Source organism: Nesoenas mayeri (genome assembly GCF_963082525.1).
Source record: "Nesoenas mayeri genome assembly, chromosome: 19".
In the NCBI taxonomy this organism is placed as follows: Eukaryota; Metazoa; Chordata; class Aves; order Columbiformes; family Columbidae; genus Nesoenas; species Nesoenas mayeri.
The window spans coordinates 8,794,833-8,818,629 of NC_137568.1; the positions used below are offsets into that span (position 1 = coordinate 8,794,833).

General features: G+C 46.5%; 1 protein-coding gene across 1 annotated transcript in view; it reads left to right on the top strand.

Annotated features, from left to right (window-relative positions):
* The window catches only part of LOC308047943 (myosin heavy chain, skeletal muscle, adult-like), a gene marked incomplete at both ends in the record, with an annotated part of 32,780 nt that extends 21,086 nt beyond the window's left edge, over positions 1-11,694 (top strand). Inside the window, 13 exons of the mRNA XM_080356764.1 lie at positions 195-313; positions 1,020-1,216; positions 1,733-1,916; positions 2,769-2,934; positions 3,688-3,812; positions 5,747-6,055; positions 6,142-6,345; positions 6,430-6,555; positions 7,654-7,824; positions 9,290-9,394; positions 9,474-9,569; positions 10,007-10,141; positions 11,332-11,694. Coding sequence (XP_080212890.1) covers positions 195-313; positions 1,020-1,216; positions 1,733-1,916; positions 2,769-2,934; positions 3,688-3,812; positions 5,747-6,055; positions 6,142-6,345; positions 6,430-6,555; positions 7,654-7,824; positions 9,290-9,394; positions 9,474-9,569; positions 10,007-10,141; positions 11,332-11,694 — 2,300 coding nt within the window. The remainder of the gene's footprint in view (positions 1-194; positions 314-1,019; positions 1,217-1,732; positions 1,917-2,768; positions 2,935-3,687; positions 3,813-5,746; positions 6,056-6,141; positions 6,346-6,429; positions 6,556-7,653; positions 7,825-9,289; positions 9,395-9,473; positions 9,570-10,006; positions 10,142-11,331) is intronic.
* Positions 11,695-23,797: the final 12,103 nt, after the last annotated feature.

Sequence of the window (23,797 nt, forward strand, 5' to 3'; positions counted from 1 at the left end):
TCATGCCCTTTCCTTTAATGCCAACACAACATTTATCTTTGATAGCTTTTTCCTACTGGTGGGAATGAAATTGCTAGTCTCCCTTCATTTTACCACATTATATCTTGTAATCACTTTCCATATGGCTAGCTATTCTCATTTTTATGTTTTATGTCTCATATGTCTGCCTAAAGAAGTAAATCTTTTCTCATTAGGTGAACTTACTCGGCAACTGGAGGAGAAGGAGTCCTTGATTTCCCAGTTGACTCGAGGCAAACATGCTTTCACTCAGCAGACTGAAGAGCTGAAGAGGCAACTAGAAGAAGAAAATAAGGTGACTTGTTTTAATTTGGACCAACAAATCATAAAATAAATCAATGAGCTAAAACAATAAATGAGATTTCTCCTCAGAGGAAGGTGGAGATATCAGAACGATGAAACTTTTGAACTTTGCCTTGGAGTAAAACACAGAGAATCATAGAATCATAGAGACATTAGAAGTGAAATAAGGAGGACAATTTAAGTCCTTTTTATCATGCTATCTGAAGTTCAAAAGCATGAGATGAGTGAAAGAAAATAGCTCTGAGTGCATACCTTACCACTGCAGGAAACCCCCAGGGCAAAGAAAACAGCAGCAGCCAAAAAAAGGAAAGAGACATAGAGTGCAAGCTGACCTAAGGTTAGATAGGAAAAAACAGTTTAAAGTTTCTTCCACTTTCAAATAAACACCAAACTCTACCTGAAAAGCTTATGGAGAAACTTCTTGAGAGATAATTCCCACCTTGTCTGTTGCCTGAAGCACTTGGTGCAGATGTGTCCAGGCAGCACTGTCCCAGACAAGATGGACAAGCGCTTGATCTTGTTCAACAACATCAAGACTGAAACACAGAGTCCCTCATGTTATTCACTTTGCTCATTCTGTTACTCTCACAACTGTTGCACATGTGCAGTGAGATGTGAAATTTTTACCAAAACGCAGTAAAAAAAACATTCAGTCACAAATTGTTAATGTTTTGATTCTGTATAATTATAATACGCAGGCCAAGAACGCCCTGGCCCACGCCCTGCAGTCTGCTCGCCACGACTGTGACTTGCTCCGGGAACAATATGAGGAGGAGCAGGAAGCCAAGGGGGAGCTGCAGCGTGCGCTGTCCAAGGCCAACAGCGAAGTGGCCCAGTGGAGAACCAAATACGAGACTGACGCTATTCAGCGCACGGAGGAGCTGGAGGAGGCCAAGTACGGGAAGGGATGATCTGGAGCAAGTAGAATGATATTTAAGTATAAATGTGAGAGGGAACTGGAGGAAACCAGAATATGCTTGTAGTGGGAATATGCAGAGCAGCATGCTTTTTAATGTGTTAGGAGTGAAAAGGGGAGCGAGTAGAGGTTTAAAGGAGGAGAAGGAGTAGCAGCTTGGGAGTGTCTACAGAAAGGAGAATTCCAGTGCATTAACTATAGAGTTAATCATAGTAGCTGAAAAAGCACATTCTTTACACTTCCATTATTGAAACTGTGTTTCTAGTTCTTCTCTACATTGGTAGAGTCAACCAGTTGGGTAGGTGTTGTCCCAGCCCATGCACCACTCTGGCATGCTGTGTCACCCCGGCTCGTTTTGATGCTCTCTGTTCACACCACCACAGCTTTCTAAATTGCTCTCTTTGCCCACCTCTCTCATGCCAAACTCCCTTTCTGTCCATTTTCTGAGAATGATAGAATTTTCCTTCTCTCAGCATTGATTGTCTCATCCTTCAGAAAGAAGCTTGCTCAGCGCCTGCAGGAGTCGGAGGAGCAGATTGAGGCTGTCAACTCGAAGTGTGCTTCCCTGGAGAAGACAAAGCAGAGGCTGCAGGGGGAAGTGGACGACCTCATGATTGATGTGGAGAGGTCAAACGCAGCCTGTGCAGCATTTGATAAAAAGCAGAAGAATTTTGACAAGGTTCATTCAAAGTGCCTGCCAGATCTGAACACCCTTAGACATTTGAAAAGCCAGGCCAAATTCTGAAATTATGAAAGTTCTGCCCTCACAGTAAGATAAATGACATTTTATCCAAAGCAAAGCTGTGGTAATCACACAATGGGACACATAGTAATGATGATGTGACAGTGTGAGTAACCCCAGATGACCACAGCAAACAACAAAGTTGTTTTCTGATAATTTTTAAAAGTGTTAAGTCTTCACAAGGGAGATTGGGAGGATCCATCTCTAGTCTTTGATCAAGCAAACTGAGCAGGTATTCACATGCAACCTAACAAGCCCTGGCTTGCAATTGGGTTAGTTCCAGCCTTCACTGCCTTTAATAACATTTAAAATAATCAACACTGTCTGACCAAGTGATGTTGCACAGCCTTTTCCCTAGCCCAGCCTGCTATGGGTGAATTAGGTGAATGTACTAAAAAAGATCCCCCACAGGGCTATGGTACCAAACTCAGGAGACAATCAGTAGAACATGATCTTTCTTGGTGGGCTGAGTGCAAGACCACTAGCTCCTGCAATAATAAAAAGACTCAGACAACCTCCAGACTAACCTCATTGTGTCCAGGCTGGTGCCAAACCAAACTCCTACTCGAGAGCTTGAGGTATGTACTAGTGCTGGCTGAAGAGGATAATTTAAGTAGCTTCCACCAAAACAGCAAGAGTATGTATCACAATGAATTGATTGTCACAGGCAGAGAACAGTGCAAAGTAAAAGACCGTAAGATGGGCCATGCCTTTGGGGTTCTTGTCCTGTAAATGTGCAGAGACAGGAGTGTTGCAGAATGGGCCATTCCTATGCTCCTGTCGGTCCAGGTCCTGGCTGAATGGAAGCAGAAGTACCAGGAGAGTCAGGCTGAGCTGGAAGCTGCACAGAAGGAGTCTCGCTCTCTTAGCACTGAGATCTTCCGGATGAAGAATGCCTATGAAGAAATGCTTGACCAGGCTGAGACTGTCAGACGGGAGAACAAGAACCTCCAACGTAAGTTCAGATTACTATCAGCTGGGATCCACCACGAGTCCTAAGATGCTTCCATAGGCTACCAGAGCTCTGCCTCTTCCCAGGGTTTTGTTTTTCATTATTTTTGCCCAAAGTTCAGGTTAGGCAACTTTCTCTCCTGGTCACCTGTAAGCACACACCTACAGCTCATTACAGCTTTCTACTTCCTCATAGTATTCCCCTACCTTCATAATTCCATTCATGGACAGGGACCAAATTAACTGAATGGACAGAAATTACGATGAAACCAGAAACTCTTTTTTTTATCAGATTACTTCAGTCAGTGCCATTAGAAAAAATCTGGAGGGCTGTTATCTATCTCCTGATTATTGGAGGGCCATGTAGCCGTGGCATGGATTGGTATTTAATAAGAAAAATAACTGTATAAAGGAAACACAATTCCATTCCTTTTTGTGAGCTGAATGAGCCCTGGGGTGTACCTAAGGATACAGAGAGCACTCAGACAGGACTGTCTCTGGAGATGTCACTTCACTATCCAGAGGAATTTGCCATTACTCTCTGAGCTCACTCTAGGTGGTCCCACTCATTTTCAAGTTTCACACTGAACTGGAAATAGCAGGGAATCAGAAATAAAGATTGTACACAAGACAGGACCTATTATTTCTCGTCACTGCTGCATTATCTCTTCTGTCTCTCCCATTGCCAAACAGTGACCGCATGTGCCATGGACAACATTATCTAAGATGACTTGAGTGAGTGTTTTCTGTGTTGCAGAGGAGATTTCTGATCTGACTGAACAGATTGCTGAATCTGGAAAAGTTAATCATGGGCTGGAGAAAGCAAAGAAGCAAATTGAGGAAGAGAAGTGTGACCTTCAAGCAGCATTAGAAGAAGCAGAGGCAAGTGTCCTCAATAAGGAGGCTTGTTTTTAGAGAGATCATGAATGGAGGAAATTTGGAGGCTATATATTCCTGTTTATCCTGACACTGTCACAAAGGTGGAGTATGGAAGCACAAGCAGACCCAATAGCACAGGGATTGCTCCTCTCCATACTAATGCAGCATTCCTTGCTGTGCTATTACGCACAAAAAATCTCATTCCCAGACTAAAATTGAGCTCATTTTGCACCCCTTGTTTGAACTTGCTTCTGTGAATGGCTGAAGAAAGTTCATTTGTATTTCAAAACTCTGGCGATTTTTGCTTTCCAGTCAAATTAACCAAGGATGTTTTCAGAGCAGGTCTAATCCATACTTAAAAGTCTTCTTGATGTCACCTCCTGTTCAAAGAAAGCTGAATGCTGAAGATATTTAAGATTATCTTTCTTCAGTTCCCCTATGTTCAGTGAATGGGAGACAGTAAGACATCCAAAGAGGAATCAGTTTGCAGCACAGGGGTTCTGACAAATATGGAAATGTTGCTGGTGATCAGCTAAATCTTGGAAGTGCCACTGATACACTGACATGCTTTGCTGACACATGTTGCATGCCAGGTCCCACAATTCCATGATTTCTGGGTCTTCCTTACTGTTCTTGGCTGTCCCTCAGACCTTCAAACTTTAAATCTTACTTTTTTTCCCAATCCATGCCAACTTGCAGTTCCTTCGGTTCTGTCTTGTCTGGGTTCTGCCTTTTGTTCCCTATGACCCTCTTAGAAAAGCTTCTATTATTTCTGTATGACCATATCTGATTCTCCACAGAATATCTTTGAGAGCGTTTAACGGAGCTGCAAATGGTATACCTAGGGCATGTCTCAAACACAGACACACGGAATTATCTTAAGTTGGAAAGGGTTTCTGGAGGCCTTTAGCCCAACCTCCTGTTGAAGACAGAGCTAATTTCAAAGTTACATTAGGTTGCCCTATGCCTTGTCGAATCGGTCTTTATCATTTCCAAGGATGGAGATAGTACTGCCCAACAACCTTTTCCATTGCAGGATCATTCTCATGGGAACGCATTTTTATCCTTACATGCAGTCAGGAATTCCCTTGCAGCAACTTTGGATTGTTGCCTTTTGTCTTTTTGCTGTCCACCATCAAGAAGAGCCTCACCTTATTTGTTCTGTAACTCCCCTTAAGCAGACAAAGAAGTAAAAAACAACTGATACATCTAATCTTTAGATCTCAGTAGATGGGCAGGTAGTAGGAGCAAGAGTTATAGTGGCCATGCAAATTCATCTGCTCTAATTTATGCATCTAAATGTCATCAGTCTAATCCCGAATTAGTCATTAGGCTCATTCTAGAATCAAAAAGGAGAAATAAGCATCTCTGGAGGGTCTGTTCTTAAAAGGGATGCCAAGGCTACATCAACTGTTTCATTCTCTAGATGTGCTTATTTCTGTCCGCTGGTTGTAAAAGCCTCAGGTTTTTAACACCTAGACATTTAAAGCTGGAGAATATGAGTGTCAGAGTGAAAAAGCTGTATGGAAGGGGAACATGCCCCCATAGTCACTCGGGTGGGACTAAGTGCAGAGCCCCTAAGCAGAATTCAGCATGGAGATGCAAGAGAAGACAAGCTTCTTCTGAGCATGAGGCTTGGCTGTCATATTTTATGTTTCCAAATGTTTTGTTAGCTCTGCAGTATCATTGCAGCCCTCAGTGCCCAGACCCTGTGGCACTGGAGGCATTTTCCTAAAGAGTTCTATTCCTAATTTCCTGATTAATATCCAGCTGAGGTGTAATGACTCTTGAGTACAGGAACAGCAGTCAGCTTTTTCACAGCTAGGCTTTTTCTAAAGGCAAATATATCGGCATTACTGGCTGCAAAGTGCCAAAATTCTGCATGGGCATTTCCCAGTAATGGACACTACAGAGAGAAATTATTTCAACCCTGGCAGGGCTCTTTAGAATATGAAGAGGGAAAAATCCTACGTGTTCAGCTGGAGCTGAACCAGCTGAAGTCAGACGTTGATAGAAGGACTGCAGAGAAAGATGAGGAAATTCAACAGCTGAAGAGGAACCATCAGAGGGTATTAGAGTCTATGCAGACCACGCTGGATGCTGAGATCAGAAGCAGAAATGATGCTTTGAGGCTGAAAAAGAAGATGGAGGGAGATCTGAATGACATGGAAATACAGCTGAGCCATGCCAACCGTCAGGTAGCAGAGACACAGAAGCACCTCAAAGCCGTGCAAGGACAACTCAAGGTAGGGACCACAAGGGCTACTGTCCTACAGGTCTTTGTTGCTCAATCTGCTTGCCTCTGAGGCTTATGGTGCTTTCACCTTCAAAGGATTCCCAGCTCCATTTGGATGATGCTTTGAGAGAGAATGAAGACCTGAAGGAGCAGCTTGCTATGGTAGAGCGTAGGAACAACCTGATGACAACAGAAATGGAGGAGATGCGAGCTGCTATGGAGCAGACAGAGCGAGCCCGGAAGGTTTCTGAGCAGGAGCTGACGGATGCCAGCGAGCGAGTGCAACTTCTCCACTCGCAGGTATTTGGTGTGTCCTTTGCAATAGACATGTGGGAGTGGCATGGAATGGGGTGGGAATGACCTGTCTTTGGGCTGTCCCAACAGAACACAAGCCTCCTCAACACCAAAAAGAGACTGGAAGTGGACATCAGCCATTTACAGAATGAAGTCGAAGACAGCATTCAGGAAGCCAGAAATGCAGAGGAGAAAGCAAAGAAAGCAATCACGGATGTGAGTCCTCTTGCTTGCCTGTCTTGTGTTCTATACTCCTGCAGTCACTTTAGAAAGGCAATTATTCAATGCAGGGACAGAAAACATTGGTGACACAATCCCTCCCACATGGGCCTCACACAGTCTCTGCCTATTGCTTGCTATAGAAGACCCCGTCAGTCTAGCCCTCTGCTCATGTTCTGCTAGCAGTCTGTATTGGAGAAGTGTCCTGTCTGCCCTTCCCCATATCCACATTCACTTTTGCTTCCAGGATAAATGTAACAGACAGGATAGACCAGGGGGTGGCAAAATTGTAATAGGAAAAAAGTAGTCTGAACCAAGCCCTGTTTGGATACAGCACAGAAAAGCAGAAATTAAGACTAAAATCATGTGTGTTTCTATATACATGCTACACATGTAAGAAATAAAAACAGAGAATGGAAATGTCTTATTTAAACAAGGCTACAGTTCCACAGCATCAGAAGAAATAAGTCTTAGGACTATACAGGAAAGGTATATGAAAAAGGAAAAGGAAATGGCATTGCACGAAGTCATGGTGTGCCTGGCCCTGCAGTGCTGTGTCCAGTCCTGGCTGTGCGACAGTGGCAGGGTGGCCGGTCCCCCTCTGGCCTGTCACACCGCTGACAGCTATCCAACCCAGCTTCCGAAGATCTCAGCAGCCACAAGCTTTTCATTGCGGTTTGAGATACTCAGGGTCATTTCATCATCAAAAACTCCTTAGGAGTCTGACTCTTTGGCAAATTTAGGCACAAAATCGTCAGATATCCAAAATCTTTTGGGACGCCAGAGATGCAGAGCACTAGCTGGTAATAATCCAGGATGCCCCTAAAATTCCACTGACTCTTGAAAATGAAATTTTGGTATTGAGTCATTTGCATGCCTTAATTATTTTTTTTCTTGTCATCAGCCCTGCTTGTTCTGCAAGGAACAGTAGTTTTAGAGGTACAGATACTGAGAAACAGCGACCCTCTCTATATGACAGACCCTTAGCACAGCCACGGGCACTGTCTGAGTGAGGCTGATGTTGCTACCAGGGACAGTGCAGACCTGCCAGGGACAGGGAAGCACATCTATAACATACGTGTGCACTACAACCAGGCAGCCATGATGGCAGAAGAGCTGAAGAAGGAGCAGGACACCAGCGCCCATCTGGAGAGGATGAAGAGGAACCTGGACCAGACCGTGAAGGACCTGCAGCTCCGTCTGGATGAAGCTGAGCAACTGGCACTGAAGGGCGGAAAGAAGCAACTTCAGAAACTGGAGGCCAGGGTATGGTGAAGACAAGGGTAGGCTAAGGCTGTCAAGTTCCTGATTGGGCCCTTGGTTGCTGGAGCCTCTTGGGAAGGTTACTACAGGGACAACCTCAGGTATCTCCAGCAGGTTTGATGAGAGTTACACTGAGTAGTCAAATGTTGCACTGTGGGTGAGGAGCTTGAGAATGACCTCATAAAAACTGAGTGAGCAAAAATGGTGGCAGATGAACATCATGGTAGACATACATGGTAACTTATCTAGGGAAAAATAATTTCAAACATACTTACTTGGAGATGAACTTGGAACTAGCTCAGCCAGGAGATCTCAGTCTCATCCATGACAGGCCCCAGAAACCGCTTCTTCAATGTGCAGTAGAAGAAAAAACTCAGAAGAGAAAAAGATTTGGGCTTCATTAGGAAACGCACTAAGAACAAGACAGAGAGCATTGCTTGCCACTATATTAAATGTACCACATGCACTTCTGGTCTCTGCAAGTCAAGAAGGACCTGACAGAGATGGGTCCAGCAAATGGCAGCTGAGTGGGTAGAACCTTATGAGGAGGGACAAACAAGGCTGGGACTCTTCTGTTTGGAGAGAAGGTGGCTGAGGGGGGTAGGTACCAAATCATGACAGCAACGATGTGTTCTGAATGGCTATTCATCAAAATGCACAATATGAGAAAAACACAAGATGCAGATCAGGACACCTTCACCTGGAGATCAGTTTAAAATAAAACTAAGCACTTTACTGAGATTCTGGGACCTGCTGCCATGGGAGGCTACACAGGCAGCTGGTAGAAGGTTCAACAAGTGATTAGAAATCAGCAGGTTTATAGACATACTAAGGGAACAGGCACAGAAATGCCACCTTACACCTCTAATCTAATGACTGTGGAAGCTGGACAAGTGTGAGGAGAGTAGATAGGGGCCAGGTGTCCAAGCTGTCCCTAAATACTATGTGCTGCTGCCCCTCCCAGAGACAGAGCATTGGGCTGGATGGACCATTGTCTGACCCACTTATTGCACTCTTCAAATATTCCTGTTCCAAAATACAGGGAATTAGCGGCTCTTGGCTTTGGAAGGGAATATCCACATAGTATTAAAAACATCGGTGTCCAGGTTTGACTTATAGAAACTACAGAAGAGGCATGGAGCTATGGGAGGTTGTATAGGGCTATTCAGGAGGATGAGCTGGGCTTGAAGATAATAAATGAAACAGATTTTCCCCATTTACCTGGTGAACATTGATAGAACCCTCCCTCCCCTGTTTTACTTTCCTCTTCTCTGACAGGTTTAAGCCTAATTTTGATTATAAATGTCCTGAGTATGCACAGCTAAGTTCCTTCTATAAATAACTACAGATTCACTCACTATGTCACAACTAACATAGCATGGTGAGCAGTTTTTAGCTAGTCTGGCCCCAAGAAGCAACTTCAGGAAGCTGCCTCCCTTGCTGTCTTCACCATGATACTGTGTTTCAGATTAACGAGTTAGAAAACGAGCTTGATGCTGAGCAGAAACGAGGAATAGAGTCATTGAAAGGTGTTCGCAAGTATGAACGAAGGCTGAAGGAGCTCACTTACCAGGTATTTCAAATCCTCTGCCCTCTTATGTGCATCACCTCAGTCCATCTTCTAAAGCTGACTTGATTTTCAATTCCCACAGTCTGAAGAGGATAAGAAAAATATTCTCCGACTGCAGGACCTGGTAGACAAGCTGCAGCTCAAAGTAAAAGCATACAAGAAACAGGCAGAGGAAGCTGTAAGTGCAGGACTCTTTAAACCACTCTGGGCCCTGGGTGGAGTTTTCTAAAAGGTCTAGGCTCCCAAGTTAATTAAAACAATTGAATACTCACTTTGATAGCATAGCAATGGCCACTGCCTTCAAATAGTCCTTATGTAATAAAGACTTATGGCTCACAACAGAGCAGGCACAGCTGTAATTATCTTGGAGTTGTTGCATTTCTGGAGCCACACTAGCTAATTTTCCCAGCTGGAACTCATCAGGACTAATTGTTCTGTCCCCTGCTGAGTGCTCCTGTTGCTGCCAATACTAGATAGAAATGCAGAGAGTGCTGGCAATGCAGGGATGCAGTTGTGAGCGATGTTACTGTGGTGTAGCCATGGGGTCTTTAGTTAACAATAACGGGGCAACATGAGTTTGTGTCCACGTCACTGATGGCACTGCATGACTTTCAGGAAGAACAGGCAAGCACTAATCTCTCACGATGCCGCAAGACCCAGCATGAGCTGGAAGAAGCTGAAGAACGAGCTGATATTGCTGAATGTCAGGTTAACAAGTTGCGAGCCAAAAGCCGTGATATTGGAGGACAGGTGAGTTGGAGGGCTGCAGAGAAGGACCATTCCTATGCAGCAAGTGCCACAAAAATCCTTGCCCAAACACCTGGCAGCCACAGCTGTGTTGCTCCCACTCTTGCACAGGGGTGTCCTCATAAAGGAAGGCCAGAAATTGGCACTTATTCAAAACCAGTGGGTTTTGAAAGGCCTTGAGGTGCCTCCCAAGAGACAGACCTGATGTGATCAACTCTAAGAATCCAGGTCTTTCAGCAGAATGGGGAGATATTTGTTCTTTGCCAGGAATGTGGCAGAACATTTGCAATAGCCGCAGACCAGAAGCAACCTCACAAATAATTCTGTTGTTCCAATAACCTCTACAATATCTTTTTTTAATATTTATATTATTTAGAAATCTGAGGAATGAGGTGTCCCTGACCAGAACTGCGGCAGGCTCCCCTACAATAGAGACATCAGTGCATCCAACAGAGATATTAATTACTTCCTTCAAGTAACTAGGTGTGCATGTAACTAATCTTTGACCTGGTCCTATTTAGCCAACCCTGAGTAGAAGCTGTGAAAAATAAAAATAAACTCGGGTGATGCTCTGGTGACTGTAAGGACTATCAATTTGTTATGAGATCGGCAGTGAGCATCTGTGAATGGATGCAGCAGGTACGGCAGCAATTTCCAAACTCCAGGTGATGTCCTGTGCAGGGAAAAGTGTTCCCAGGGCAATGGGAACACACTCCTCAGGTGTTAAACGTTCATGCTTGAGAGACGCTAACAATACATAAGAAAAATATAGAAAAGATACCTCTGTGAGGCTGTAGCGATACCTGCGACTTGAACCGCTCTGTTCTTCTGCCGGTGCAGCCCGCGGCAGAGGGGGCCGGGGAGCGTGTGTGCGTCAACATGTGCGTGCGTGTGTGCAGGACAGGGCCGGCACCGCTCCCCGCGGCGTGGGAGTGGGAGTGGGAGCTGCTCGGGGCAGCGGGGCAGGGACGCCGGGGCTGGGTGTGCTCCGTGCACGGTGTGTGCGCGGGCGAACCGCCGAGCCCCGCGGGCTGGACCGCAGGGTCCTGGTCCTGCTCCCGCCGCCTCCCCTCGCCCTACCCCCTCCCGCCCGGGACTCCCCCGAACTTCCCGGAACTTCCCCGAACTCCCCGCCTGCGGGGGCGCAGGGGACAGGACCGCCCCCAGGCCGCGGGAGCCGGGCTTGTTTCTAGGCTCGCCGGCAGGGGGCGCTGCCGCGACGCAGCGGCGCTGGCGGAGGCGGGGCCGGGGTGTCCCCAGCGCCGGGGCGGCCCCGCTGGGGGCTGAGCGGGGCCGCGGGTTCGGGGCTGAGCCGCGCCGGGGTTCGGGGCCGCCCGGCCCGGGCCAACAGCCGCTTCCCGGAGCGGGGCAGGACCGAGCCTTCTGTCTGTCTCCGCCAGCTCCAGGCTGCTCCCGTCCGGGACTCCGGGCTCGGGCTCTGGGCCCAGCACCGCCCCGAGGCCGCTGGTTCGAGCCCAGGTGTGCAGGGGGAGCGCGGGCTCCGGTTCCGTGTCCTGCACGGGTTGCCAGTGAGCCCCTTGGCATCGGCTGTGTGAAAAAACAAAGAGTTTCTGCAAAACAAAAATGTTCAGGAGCACATTAAGAGCTTCAGATTTTTCATCTTAGGTATCGAACATTCGCTGTCTGTAGGAGCCAGTTGTTGCCATTGGCTCCTGATCATCCAGGCTGTCATGTCCAAGCAAGACAGCGGCTCTGGCCATTTTCCTGGGTCTCTTTTTTGCTGCCAGGCTCAAGCGTCATCCCCGCTTACCAGCAGGTCCTCCCGGTCAGGTTCCTGCTTCCTCTCATTCAGCACTCGCTGACCTGCTCTTCACATCCTCTTGATGCTCCTTCCTTCCATGCCATTCTTTTCTCTTCAATTCTTCTGCATTTGTTGTTCTCTTACATCGTGTTCCATTTGGGTTTAACAAAGGCAAGTGTAGAGTCTTGCATCTGGGCAGGAACAACCCCAGGTTCCAGTATAAGCTGGGGAATGACCTATTAGAGAGCAGTGTAGGGGAAAGGGACCTGGGGGTCCTGGGGACAGCAGGATGACCATGAGCCAGCACTGGGCCCTTGTGGCCAGGAAGCCAATGGTACCTGGGGTGGGTTAGAAGGGGGTGGTCAGTAGGTCAGAGAGGTTCTCCTGCCCCTCTGCTCTGCCCTGGGGAGACCACACCTGGAATCTTGTGTCCAGTTGTGGCCCCTCAGTTCCAGCAGGACAGGGAACTGCTGCAGAGAGTCCAGCGCAGCCACCAAGATGCTGAAGGGAGTGGAGCATCTCCCGTGTGAGGAAAGGCTGAGGGAGCTGGGGCTCTGGAGCTGGACAAGAGGGGATTGAGGGGTGACTCATTCATGGGGATCAATATGGAAAGGGTGAGTGTCAGGAGGTAAGACAATGCGTAATGAGTTCATACTGGAACAAAGGAGGTTCCACTTAAATTTGAGAAGAAACTTGTTCCCGGTGAGGGTGGCAGAGCCCGGCCCAGGCTGCCCAGGGGGGTTGTGGAGTCTCCTTCTCTGCAGACATTCCAACCTGCCTGGACACCTTCCTGTGTAACCTCATCTGGGTGTTCCTGCTCCATGTGGGGATTGCACTGGATGAGCTTTCCAGGTCCCTTCCAACCCCTGACATCCTGGGATTCTGTGATTCTGTGTGTTTCACACTCTGTCACCAGGGCTGGCTGTAACCCACGTGCCACCTCACCGGTCATCCTCCCCTTCACACTCAGAGTCCCTTGTGCCAGTCGTATCTCTCTGATGTTGTCCCTGCTAATGCCCCATCAGACAGTGATCTACCATCACTGCCTGTCAAGCTGATGAAAATCGCCTTCTTGTTCCTTTTCACCTGCTCCATGACTACCCGACATCATTGGCTCTGGCTTGTACATCCTTCAGCGTGGCATCTCTGTTGTCAGAGATGGATGTGGACAGCCCAGTCACAAACACAGCAAGTCTGTGATTTGAACTGTCACCGTGTCCAGCCCTCCCAAACTGGCAGATCCTGCCCAGGCTCTCACATGACATGCTCTGGTTTTCGTTGCACAGCTGTGCACATTAGGACCACGTCTGCCCCAGCCAACAAACAGTGCTGTGATAAGCACAAAGCTAGCACACAAACCAGTAGATTGGCAGGGCTGATCCTTTTGTTAAGTACAAACCTATTCTCAGTACTTTTATTTGTGCATAAAGAAAGAAAAATGGAAAGAATGAGAAACTACTGCATGGCAGGTTTGTTCTGCAGGAGTGGTTTTTAAGGCTATTTTTTCTTTAATATGGTTATGGCTGCAAACATATTTATGAAGCTAAAAGAAAAGCCTTTGTATGGAAATTTCTTTACACTCCCAGAAGCTTCTAGATGTGCTTTGTAGTTGTCATTAGATATATAGAGCTCTCGGAGTCCTCTGTTTGTCCCAGTATACCACGAAGGGAGAGATAATGAAATGACCAGGTGCGTGTGCATTACGCAGGAGCCAGCACTGGCTTGTTCTCGGTGTGCTGGCCAGCAGTAGGAATGATCCCTTTGTGTGATCACCTGTCTCCACAGCAGTATTTCAGTGAAGCAGCCTGTTAGGTGTTTAGGCCATACATTTCATCACTGGCTTACTTTGGTGGCCACAGAACATGTCACCTTGCTCACTCAAGACAGCTCTAGTCAGAAGTGACAGAGGTGACAGCTAAAGGCTCGGTCCAAATCTGTGCTACTTGCCACCCTGTGCAGAGGCGGAGTGCGCTGCTCAAGCTGATGGTTTGAACAATGTTCAGGTTGAAGGCTTGAATTGCTCTTAGACTGATGAAAACAAAACAAAACACACACCCCCAAACAAACAAACAAACAACACTAACAACAACAACTCGGTGTTCAGTAACTCCACAGAGAGACCGAGCAGACAGAAGAGATGCTCTGAGCCTCCAGAGACCAGCAAGAACTTGAACGCACATCTGTGCTGAGCAGGTCCAGGGTCCACTGGGCAACTCTAAACTATTCCCAGCGCACAGATTTTTGTGTTCATGTATCTCTCTGCTTAGTTATTGCCACTAAATGTGGAAGATGTGCAGGTGTGTGTGTGTGTGTGTGTGTGTGTGTGTGTGTTAGTGTTCTGAAGAGGATCAGATGGTTTCTGGAAAATAGGAGAGGCACTGAGGGGACAAAAAAAATGTCACCCCCCAAAAAAGCCCAGAAAGGTGGAAGGAAATTGAAATAGGGCAAATGGCTCTGCTGTGAGATTGGGCTGAAGACCTCCGATATGCCTTCCAAAAACTTTTCACTGATTCAGTTGAACTCACTAAGCCAGCAGGAAGAAAGGTGCATTCTGCTGTGTGAAGATGATCAATTCACTGAAAAGGCTGAAGAACACAGAGCTGGTACCGGCCACAGGGAGGTCAGGACCGTGCCGCTCGCAGGAAGGGTGCTGGTTGGGAAAGAAAGGCGTGAGAATGAGGCACCAGGCACCCTCCAAGTGAGCTACCAAATCACCTCCTTCAGCCTGTGAGTCCTCAAAGTGATAATTCCAGGCATAATGGGCCACCTACTTTTTCCCGTAATATTTTTACAGCATAATTTTGTAAACTCTGTCCTTGGAGATACTCGAAAGCTGGCTGGACATGGTCCTGGACAACCTGTCTGTGGTAGTCCTGCTTGTGCAGAGAATTTGGACCAGGTCGCCTCCAGGGTTCCTTTCCAACCTCAACCATTCTGTGATTCTGATTTTATCTATTGATTTTAACATCCTGCCCATCTTCAGCCACTCAGCTTCACTCTCACGCGAGCATGCTTCCTTTCACGTATTAGTGCCTCTCTTGCTTATTGCCTAACATCTTAAAGAAATTTTAACATTTCTAAATAAATTATTTCTTTATTTATTATGTGCATGTTTTATGGGTATGGTCTATATATCTGGAGTTGTCTTACATTAGTAGGATGTGTCACAATTTGTTTTAAACTTTCTTGATCATCTTAATCTGCATCCCCAGAGACTGGGGCAGCGGAGAACAGGAGAACCCCGTAACCTTTTCATTCCACAATGTTGGATAAAGTGCCACAAACTAAAACCTTCCCTGTTAGCCAGAGATGCTCACTTGATTTTCAGAAACTCTTCTTTCTACACTCATTCTGGCCACAGGAGAATTTCTGATAAAATCTTCTGGATATTTCCTTCCTTCCAGCTATTTCCCAAACACCCAAACCTTGCTAGATACGTAAAGATCATCATGATTTTTTGATACCAATATGGATCGCTGCCCCAGATAGTCCCTATGGCCAAACTTCACAGTCTTTCGGGCAGCTCCAGGTCCAGGTGTGGCTTGCAGGGTGCGGGGAACAGTGACCCTACTCTTTCCCAGCCACCCACAGCAGCTGGCAGAGATGCAGAGTAGCCTGGAAATATAAGGGAAAGAGCTGAAGAGAGTCATATGTGGGGGCTGAGAAGAATGTGGGAGGTGGAAGAGCCACCAGGTGGATCCTCGCTGGAAACCGGGGTGAGGAAGAGGTTGTCCTCAGTGAGCGGTGCTGTGCTGGGTCCCTGTCAGAGCACGCAGTGGACTTGTGGTGCCCGTCTGCAGGGACAGTTCACTGCCAACCCGCTGTGTGTAGATGTGTGTCAGAAACAGCAGATTTTAAAGGTTAAAGCTGTCAAGGGAAAACTAATGCTGAGTTTCCAAGAGTTTATAGGATCGAATCCTCATCTTCAATAGTACTCAGGATAAACTTAGTTCTTGCCTAATTCTTAGAGACTTTCCTGTATGAGTCATTGTTCATGAGAGAATAGCAGCTTTATACACAGATGGTTGCAGAACAGAGACGCCATTGAGAGGAAAACACTGAGACATCTATGTCCTGCAGATACAGGCACACACATATACACAGACCAACAACTTTATCCACAGAAAGCAGTCAGTCCTGCTCAGTGTGTTCAGGCAGAATCTCTGCTCTTTCATGACATAAGAAATCCCTGATGGAATTCAAGTAATGAACAATTCATGCTGAAGAGGGAAGCTTAGTGTCAGTGGAATATCAACGTCCAAAGCAGCACATCCAGAGGGAGGTTGGCTGGAGGGCTGCCTAGCGGGACTGCTCTTCTCAGCTGGCCGGAATCCCAGTTCTTCATGGGATCAAAAGAAAAGATCAGATGTTCTGGGACCCAGCAAACTGTTGTAGATGATCTGGCAAATCCCCATCATAGCACGAAGACTGATGCTAAGCCAGAGAGGAGGAGGTTTGAAGGAAGGTTTAGATGCTTTCATCAGAGTCCTCTTGGGATGTTCTTCTGCTTTCCCAGTGCCCCTCTATATGATCCTGTGCCTTAAGAGCCTTAATGTAACTGTTTCGTGTAGGTTCATGCCCACGTCTCCACATGCAGGTAACTTTCAGATCAGTGGTTCATGTTTGGACATCAATGCAACTATAACAGTATGAAGGTCACTGTGGGCAGCTTCTGGCTATGATTGTGGGCCAGAAATGCCTTAGATGAAACAGGCAAGAGGCAGGTTCCAAAATAGAGTGCCTGCACTGGAAACCTTTGCTACAGAATTTTATGGGTGCCAAAAGCTTGTGTGGGCTCAAAAAATAACTGCCCTAAATAATGAAATGAGCTATTAAATACAAGATTCTGCCTCTAGCTGGGTAGACCTGAGCCATCATCTGCTGGAAATCAAGACGGTGTTCTGCAGAGCTACTTGTGCACCTGCTCTTTTCCCTAGCCTCCTGCTATCATATATTGCTGGAAACAGGATAAAAAGCCAGACAGACCTGTGGTCTGATCCAGAACTATTTGTCTTATCTTGCTGTATAACACTTAGAAGTTAAGACCTAAATGACCACAGCTTGCTTGCTACTGAAATATATTATTTATAGATAATGCTTTTATTCCTTTCAATGGCTTTTCCATTTAGCATGGAACAGTTAAACATTCAATAAATAAAATTAGATAACCTAGTGTTTGTAGAGCTGGAAGAAGAGATCACAAGGCTACAGCAATGCATACAGATGCTTAGGAATCATTGAGATGGTCTAGAGTCAGGCCAGTCCTCTTCTTTGCGAGCATATTGGCCACTGTGACATGCCCTGGATATGCTGTGCAGTTTATTTTGCACTGAAAGGAACAGCAGCTGGATGGATGGAGGGAAACTCTCTCCTGACATTCTGTAGCCAGCTGCTTGGAGTGAGTTGTTGTGACTTAAACTTTCCAGAGCCCCAGGGAGAGAGAAATGAACACTGAGCTGCTGGAGAGAAGGCACAGCATCACCACTTCAAACAAGGGGGTTGTGACAACTGCCTGCTGTTGACACCTAACTCTGGAGTTATGAGTCACATTTATATGACCAAATATGTGCCCGTCATGTAACAGGGTGGGACCTGCCCTGCCCCTCAGTAGGAAATATGTTGACTGGAAGTAGGCTGATGTTATCGGAACAGCTTGTTATTCTCAGCCTGCTTCCAAGAAAGGAGGTGAAGGGAAGCAGTCGTCTCTCCAGGTGAATTATCCTGGCAGGCAAATCCAGTTTAGTCTCAGGTGAATCACCACAAGTTGTTTGTTCGTGTCATATCACTGTCCATATAAAGGCAGAGACTACGTTTGTTTATGTCTGACTCTAAAATAGTAGGTACAGCTCTGGGCACTGTTACGACAAGGATGACTAAACCTGCCCTGGAACATCACTAAGTTTTACAGTGGCCACAGCCAGGCAGAGCACTGCCTGTCCTTATTCTCAGCATTGACTTTGTACAAAGGGAGTTTCGAGGTCAGCAGAGCCCTAAGAAACACTGCTAAAGGCAGAAAGCAAAGGTAAAGACATTCTGTATCATTAAGTGCATTTTTTTAAATTGTGTTTGAATCACATATTGGGTCATATGAACATGACTCATAACTCTGAATCTTCTACTTGGAATGTTTGAGGTCCTGGACGTCTGAATTTCCAAGTGTGATACTCAAGAGTATCTGGCTTACGAAATCCCTGAACTGCAGTTTGGTGGCCGATGGGAGAGCCCTCAAGGGGAGCACTGCTCTGTGTGGTATTGCTCTTCACTGCACCCCACGCATTCTCTTTGAGATGCTGTCAGGAAGAAGACTGTAGACTAGATGAAATTTTGCTCTGAGCTCCTGTATCCATTCTTGTGTCTTGACTATTCAAACCACTGAGAATGGTCCCTTCCATCAAAACCTATAGCCTTTAAGCACTTTAACAACTAGAAGTGTATTTTGTGTACAGGCTCAGAACATTTCCTTTTCAACAACAAAACTAATTTCTGCTCATCATTTAGACTTCGAGGGTCATTTAAAGATCCAGTGCTACATGTAGTTTCTTTTCAGTCTCTTTCTTTCCTGGTTCTTGTCCTCAGGAAGTCTGTGTTGCTGTGTCTTGCAAACAGGTATGGCCAATCAATTATTCATATGAATCGTGAGTCCATCATGACTAAAAAACCATCCCAGGCACCTATGCCAACCCTTTCTCATTTTGAGCTCTGCAGCATCTTTTCGGTGAAGACATCAGGAGTAATTTAGCTTGTTTCCATGGGGTAGGCCGATTATCAGATACTGCTTTACGCAAACAAAACATTGACCGTGCTGCTTCTACAACTGTTGGAAGTGTATTCTGTTACTCCCAAAACGTTCTTAGGTCCCTCTTCAGGGATTCCACCCATCTGTACAGGGATTGTTTCAGCCGTGTCATTTTAAGAATGTCATTACATTCTGTAAAATCACGGAATAAATTACCTGTGACTGTATAACCACAGCCGATGCTCTCTGCCTTGATATATGAAGTTGGCTCTTTCTCATTCACAGAGAGCATTTCAGTGACACTAAGGACTGTTAAAAGGTAGATGTCTAAGACTGAGGTCCTCACCCTAGACTCTTTAGTGGCAGACAGGGAGAAAAAGGTCCTTTCAAGGTGAAATTCATCTCACCTTAACATACAATATGTTCATGTGATGCTAACTTTAGAACTGGTTTCTAGTTGCTAAGTGGAACAACCTCATAGAACAGATGATAGAGTATGAGAGTTGTGATGGCTCAGGAAATAAATTTTGATAGATCTTAGAGCCAGAGGGGTTGTTTTGATCAGTCAGTCAGACCTGCTGAGCACCAGCCAGAGAACACCTGCATCCAGCCAAGATGCTTCAGCTGGGCTGGAACAGGTGATAGAAAACAAGGCTGAGACTGACAGCTGACAATTCATTCCAATGCCTGGTAGCCTTGAAGCTGCAAATCTGTATGTTTCTGGGATGGCTTCTGTATCTCCCATCTAGTGACCCTGGCTGTGGTATCCTATGCTAGATAAAGAAGCTTTCTGTGCTTAGAAATATTTTTCCTCGTAAACATGTCACACTTCAACATCCTTCACAATAAAGACAATACATGATACAGAAGCAAACATAGGTCTAAGCCTTTGGTAAGAGCTGCTCCCTGTGCTAGGAGTAAAGCTGTTTTGCAAGTCGAGGAGAAGGACCAGACATATCTCAAGACAAACTAACCATGTAATTATCTGCACAATGAAACGTGGATAACTTACGGGACCTATTCAAGAGACATGTACCTGCAGTGACTGAAAGAGATCTTCTGTTTACAGACTGGACATTCATGCACAAGCCAAAGAGAAGGTTAGTAACAGGTTTAGAAAGAAAATGCAAATTAAGAATGAAGTGTTTACATATGGACTTGCCTGCTGTAAAGTTCAGGTTTGTAATTGCTTCAGGAAGTGGACAAGCCTAGGACTAAAGCCCTACTAGAGGCTTTCTCATCAAGAAAGTTCATGCAAAGAAGGACATAAGCTTGCAAAAATATCACAAGGGGAGATAAAGAGCAAGCAGAACAAGTTTCAAGTATAAAAATAGCAGAGGAAAAAATATCAGAGAATAAACCAAAGAAACATGTTCTGTCAACATTAAACACGAGAAAAGTAAAATTTAAACTAAATTCAGTGCCATATATGAAAGCTCTAAACTATTTGGATCTGTGTTCCAACATAGGCAAAGCTGCGTTTGTATGTGCTGAAGCAAAATATGGGGGTTTTGGTTCAGCTTCAGATCTTGCCGTCTATAAAGGGCACTGCTGGAGAATATTGCTGATAGATGTACCTGGATGTGTGTCATGGTATCGTGTCTGTTGCTTTTTGCCAAGCAAGGCACAGCTGGTGTGATAATAATGCACAGTGGATCATGGTTCAATAGCTATCAGCTTAAATGCTTATCAAAGGGGAATGATTTTAAGCAATTCACCACAAATTCACAGAATCAAAAATAGAACTGTAGAAAGTAGGCCAAAAGTTGTTCAAAGAGCCCTAAGAAAGAACCCTGGAGAGCTCAGCTCGGGTTGCTGCTTAGCCTGTCTAAATGAAGAACAGCTACACTGAAAGCCACCTGCTGAAATATTCAGGAGAAAGGCTACAGCCAGGCTACCTGATTGCTCACTTAAAAGAAAAGAAGTATTGCAAATTTATAAAACTCCAGGAAAAGAGAGACGGAAAAATACTCTAATAAAGTGCCACATACATAAAAAACCCGTGCAGCCCCAGGCCAGGAGACACACATGTGATGGTACATTATGGGCACAAAAGGTGGTAGTTGTTCTGAACTTGCTCCTCACTTCTGATTGCAAAGCAAGAGCAAATCAAAAGGAGAAATAGGAGGATCTTCCTCAAAAAAAATAAAGTAATACATATATATGGAAGAGAAAGGAATCTGAATCTCAGAAACAGAACAGGCCATACGGGAGTTAGTGGACAGAGGGGTCTGTGAAAAGGGCTGAGCTCCCAGCAAAACACCGCAGATTGTGCAAAACTTGAACCGACCTAGAGAAGCACCTGTGTCCATTCCACTGGAACAGAAGTTGATGCAAGTGCCTTGAAGCACAGGAGCCGCAGCAGCACCTGCTCCCTGAGGTGACCTGTACACACACGTGGCTTTGCATGCACACGAGGGTCACAGACAGGTGCAACACCTGACTTGCACACACGTAGTAGGTCACGTACACACTTAAGTCGAGGGACTTACAAATGGGCAAGGAGCATCATGTGCGGGATACAGTCACCTGAACACCTGCATGCCCAAACGTGCAGCATGCATGCAGGCACCCTGATGGAGCAGAATGGGACACGCAGTTGACTCATGCACATAAACTGACTCATGCAAGAGGAATCATAAGCCCGGTGGAGTTAGTGACATGCTGGAGTATGGAGGGAGATTTGTAATGCACACTGACATGGATCTCATGCTCTCTGGAATAGCACGCATGAATACACTGTGGATTTTATAGGTGCATGCTATCTCAAACTTCCCTAAGGGGAGGAGCTCACCAAACTGCGGAGAAATGCAGCGTGTGCCTACTGCTGCTGATATATGCACACTGCGCTGAGTCAAACCACACATCTCGAGTTTTGCCACACGCTGTGCCACATTCACAGTGGGATGTGTCACACCACATTGAAATCAATGGTCTGTACACACAGACACAAGTGCAGTCTTACACGTGTGTGTGTGTATTCTGGAGGCAGTCACGCAACTCTATACTGCAGCAAGCCTCTCCTGTGGACCAACAAGGTCCTCAAACACGTGCACACTGAGCTTGGTGCTCACACACTTACACATATCTAAGGGTCTCACAAATATACTGGAAGTAGACACGCGGTTTCCTGCTCACTCACAGACACACGGTGCCTGCAGAGCAATCAGCACAGTGAGCATCAGAGACATGGACATGTCTGCTGTACACATCTGGCTCCCATCAGTCGGTGGGGAGAAGGAACCGCTCGTCTCACTGATGTTTGAATCCAGCAGCAGGTTTTTGTCTTCCTTTCCTCTCTCCACCGACTACCAAAGGATGCTGGGTGGCTGGCTTGGATACAGCTGCGGAGCACTCGTCAGGCAGACCCAGCTCCTTTTGCCTCATCCACACACATGCTGCTGAGAATCTTCCACACACAGAAGTGAGCCTCTCCCTCTCCTCCCTGTGCCAGATGGGTACCACACCATGCAGCAGGTTGTACAAATCATAGAACCATAGAATGGTTTGGGTGGAAGGGACCTTCCCAGCTCCCCCAGTCCCCCTGCCATGAGCAGAGACATCTGCACCAGCTCAGGTTGCTCAGAGCCCCGTCCAGCCTGGCCTGGGATGTCTCCAGGGATGGTTCATCCACCACCTCTCTGGCCAACCTGGGCCAGGCTCTCACCACCCTCAGGGCCAACAATTCCTTCCTTATGTCCAGCCTGAATCTCCCTCCTTTAGTTTAAAACCATCACCTCTTGTCCTGTCACAACAGACCCTGCTAAAAAGTCTGTCCCTATCTTTCGTGCAGACCCTCTTATTAATAATAATTAATAGTAAATACAGAAAGGCTGCAATAAGATCTCCTCGGAGCCTTCTCTTCTCCAGGCTGAATAACCCCAACTCTCTCAGCCTGTACTATAGTAAAGGTTTTCCAGCCCTCTGATCATTTTGGTGGCCTCCTCTGGCCCCTCTCCAGCAGGTCCATGTGTGTCCTGTGCTGAGGGCTCCAGAACTGAACACAATACTCCAGGTGGGCTCTCACTAGAGAGGGGACCTGCTGCCCTTGCTCCTTTTGATGCAGCCCAAGATACAATTGGCCTCCGGGCTGCAAGTGCACATTGCCGGCTCGTGTCCAGTCCTTCATCCATCAGCACCCCCAAGTCCTTTTCCACAGGCTGCTCTCCATCCCTCCATCCCCAGCCTGGGTTGATACCAGGGTTGCCCTGACCCAGGTGCAGGACCTTGCACTGGGCCTCATTGAAGCTCATGAGGTTCACATGGCCCCACTTCTCAGCTTGTCACTGGTGTCCATACAGACACTGTGCCATTGACCACTACTCACAATTAACACGGATGAAACCCTCGTACACGTCTATGGTGCAGGGAGTCACACCCGTCACTGATTCTTACAGGCACCCTGGAGCGAGTCTTGTGCACAGGTGTACACAGGCACACGCACAGCCAGCATACACGTGAACACACAGTCACGTACACGCAGCTGAGCCTCACATGATTGTCCCATAAGCATGTGTACAGGTCAGTCTCCTGTATGAGTGAGTCTTGCCCATTCTGTGGGAGCCGTATACAGAAGCACAGGGGTGTGACACACAGCTCAGCCTCAAAGGTGTGTGCTCACGTGCACCCCCGTAAGTCACACTCATAGGTGAGTCTCACACATGAACACAGGTGTCTCCTGCAGAAGCAACCATGTACACCTACATACAAGTCCGAATTTCATACAAGACTGAGTTTTGTACAAAACTGAGTTTCTCGCACACAGTTGTGGGAGAATCCCATACACAAGTGCACACATATGTGTCCTGTAAACAACTTACAGGCTGTGGTACAACATTGTTCAGGTATGCGTGCCCTGGCTCTCAGGTGCACCCACGCACATGTGGAGATCTCGAGCGCGATGTGGGTGAGACTCGTATGTGCACATCCTCTCACCCACACACATGCTCACACACACACTGAGCAGGTCAGGCAGCATGCCCTACAGCAAGGCACATGTACGTGTGTGTCTGCACTTTGCACACACATCCACACCAGTGCTTATACATGTACCAGCAGTTATATATAACATATGTGCAATGAGTCAGGTGTGCACACCTGGACACACACACACACACGCACTCATACACACCTGCATGCACAAAGGCTTGTGTGTTTTACA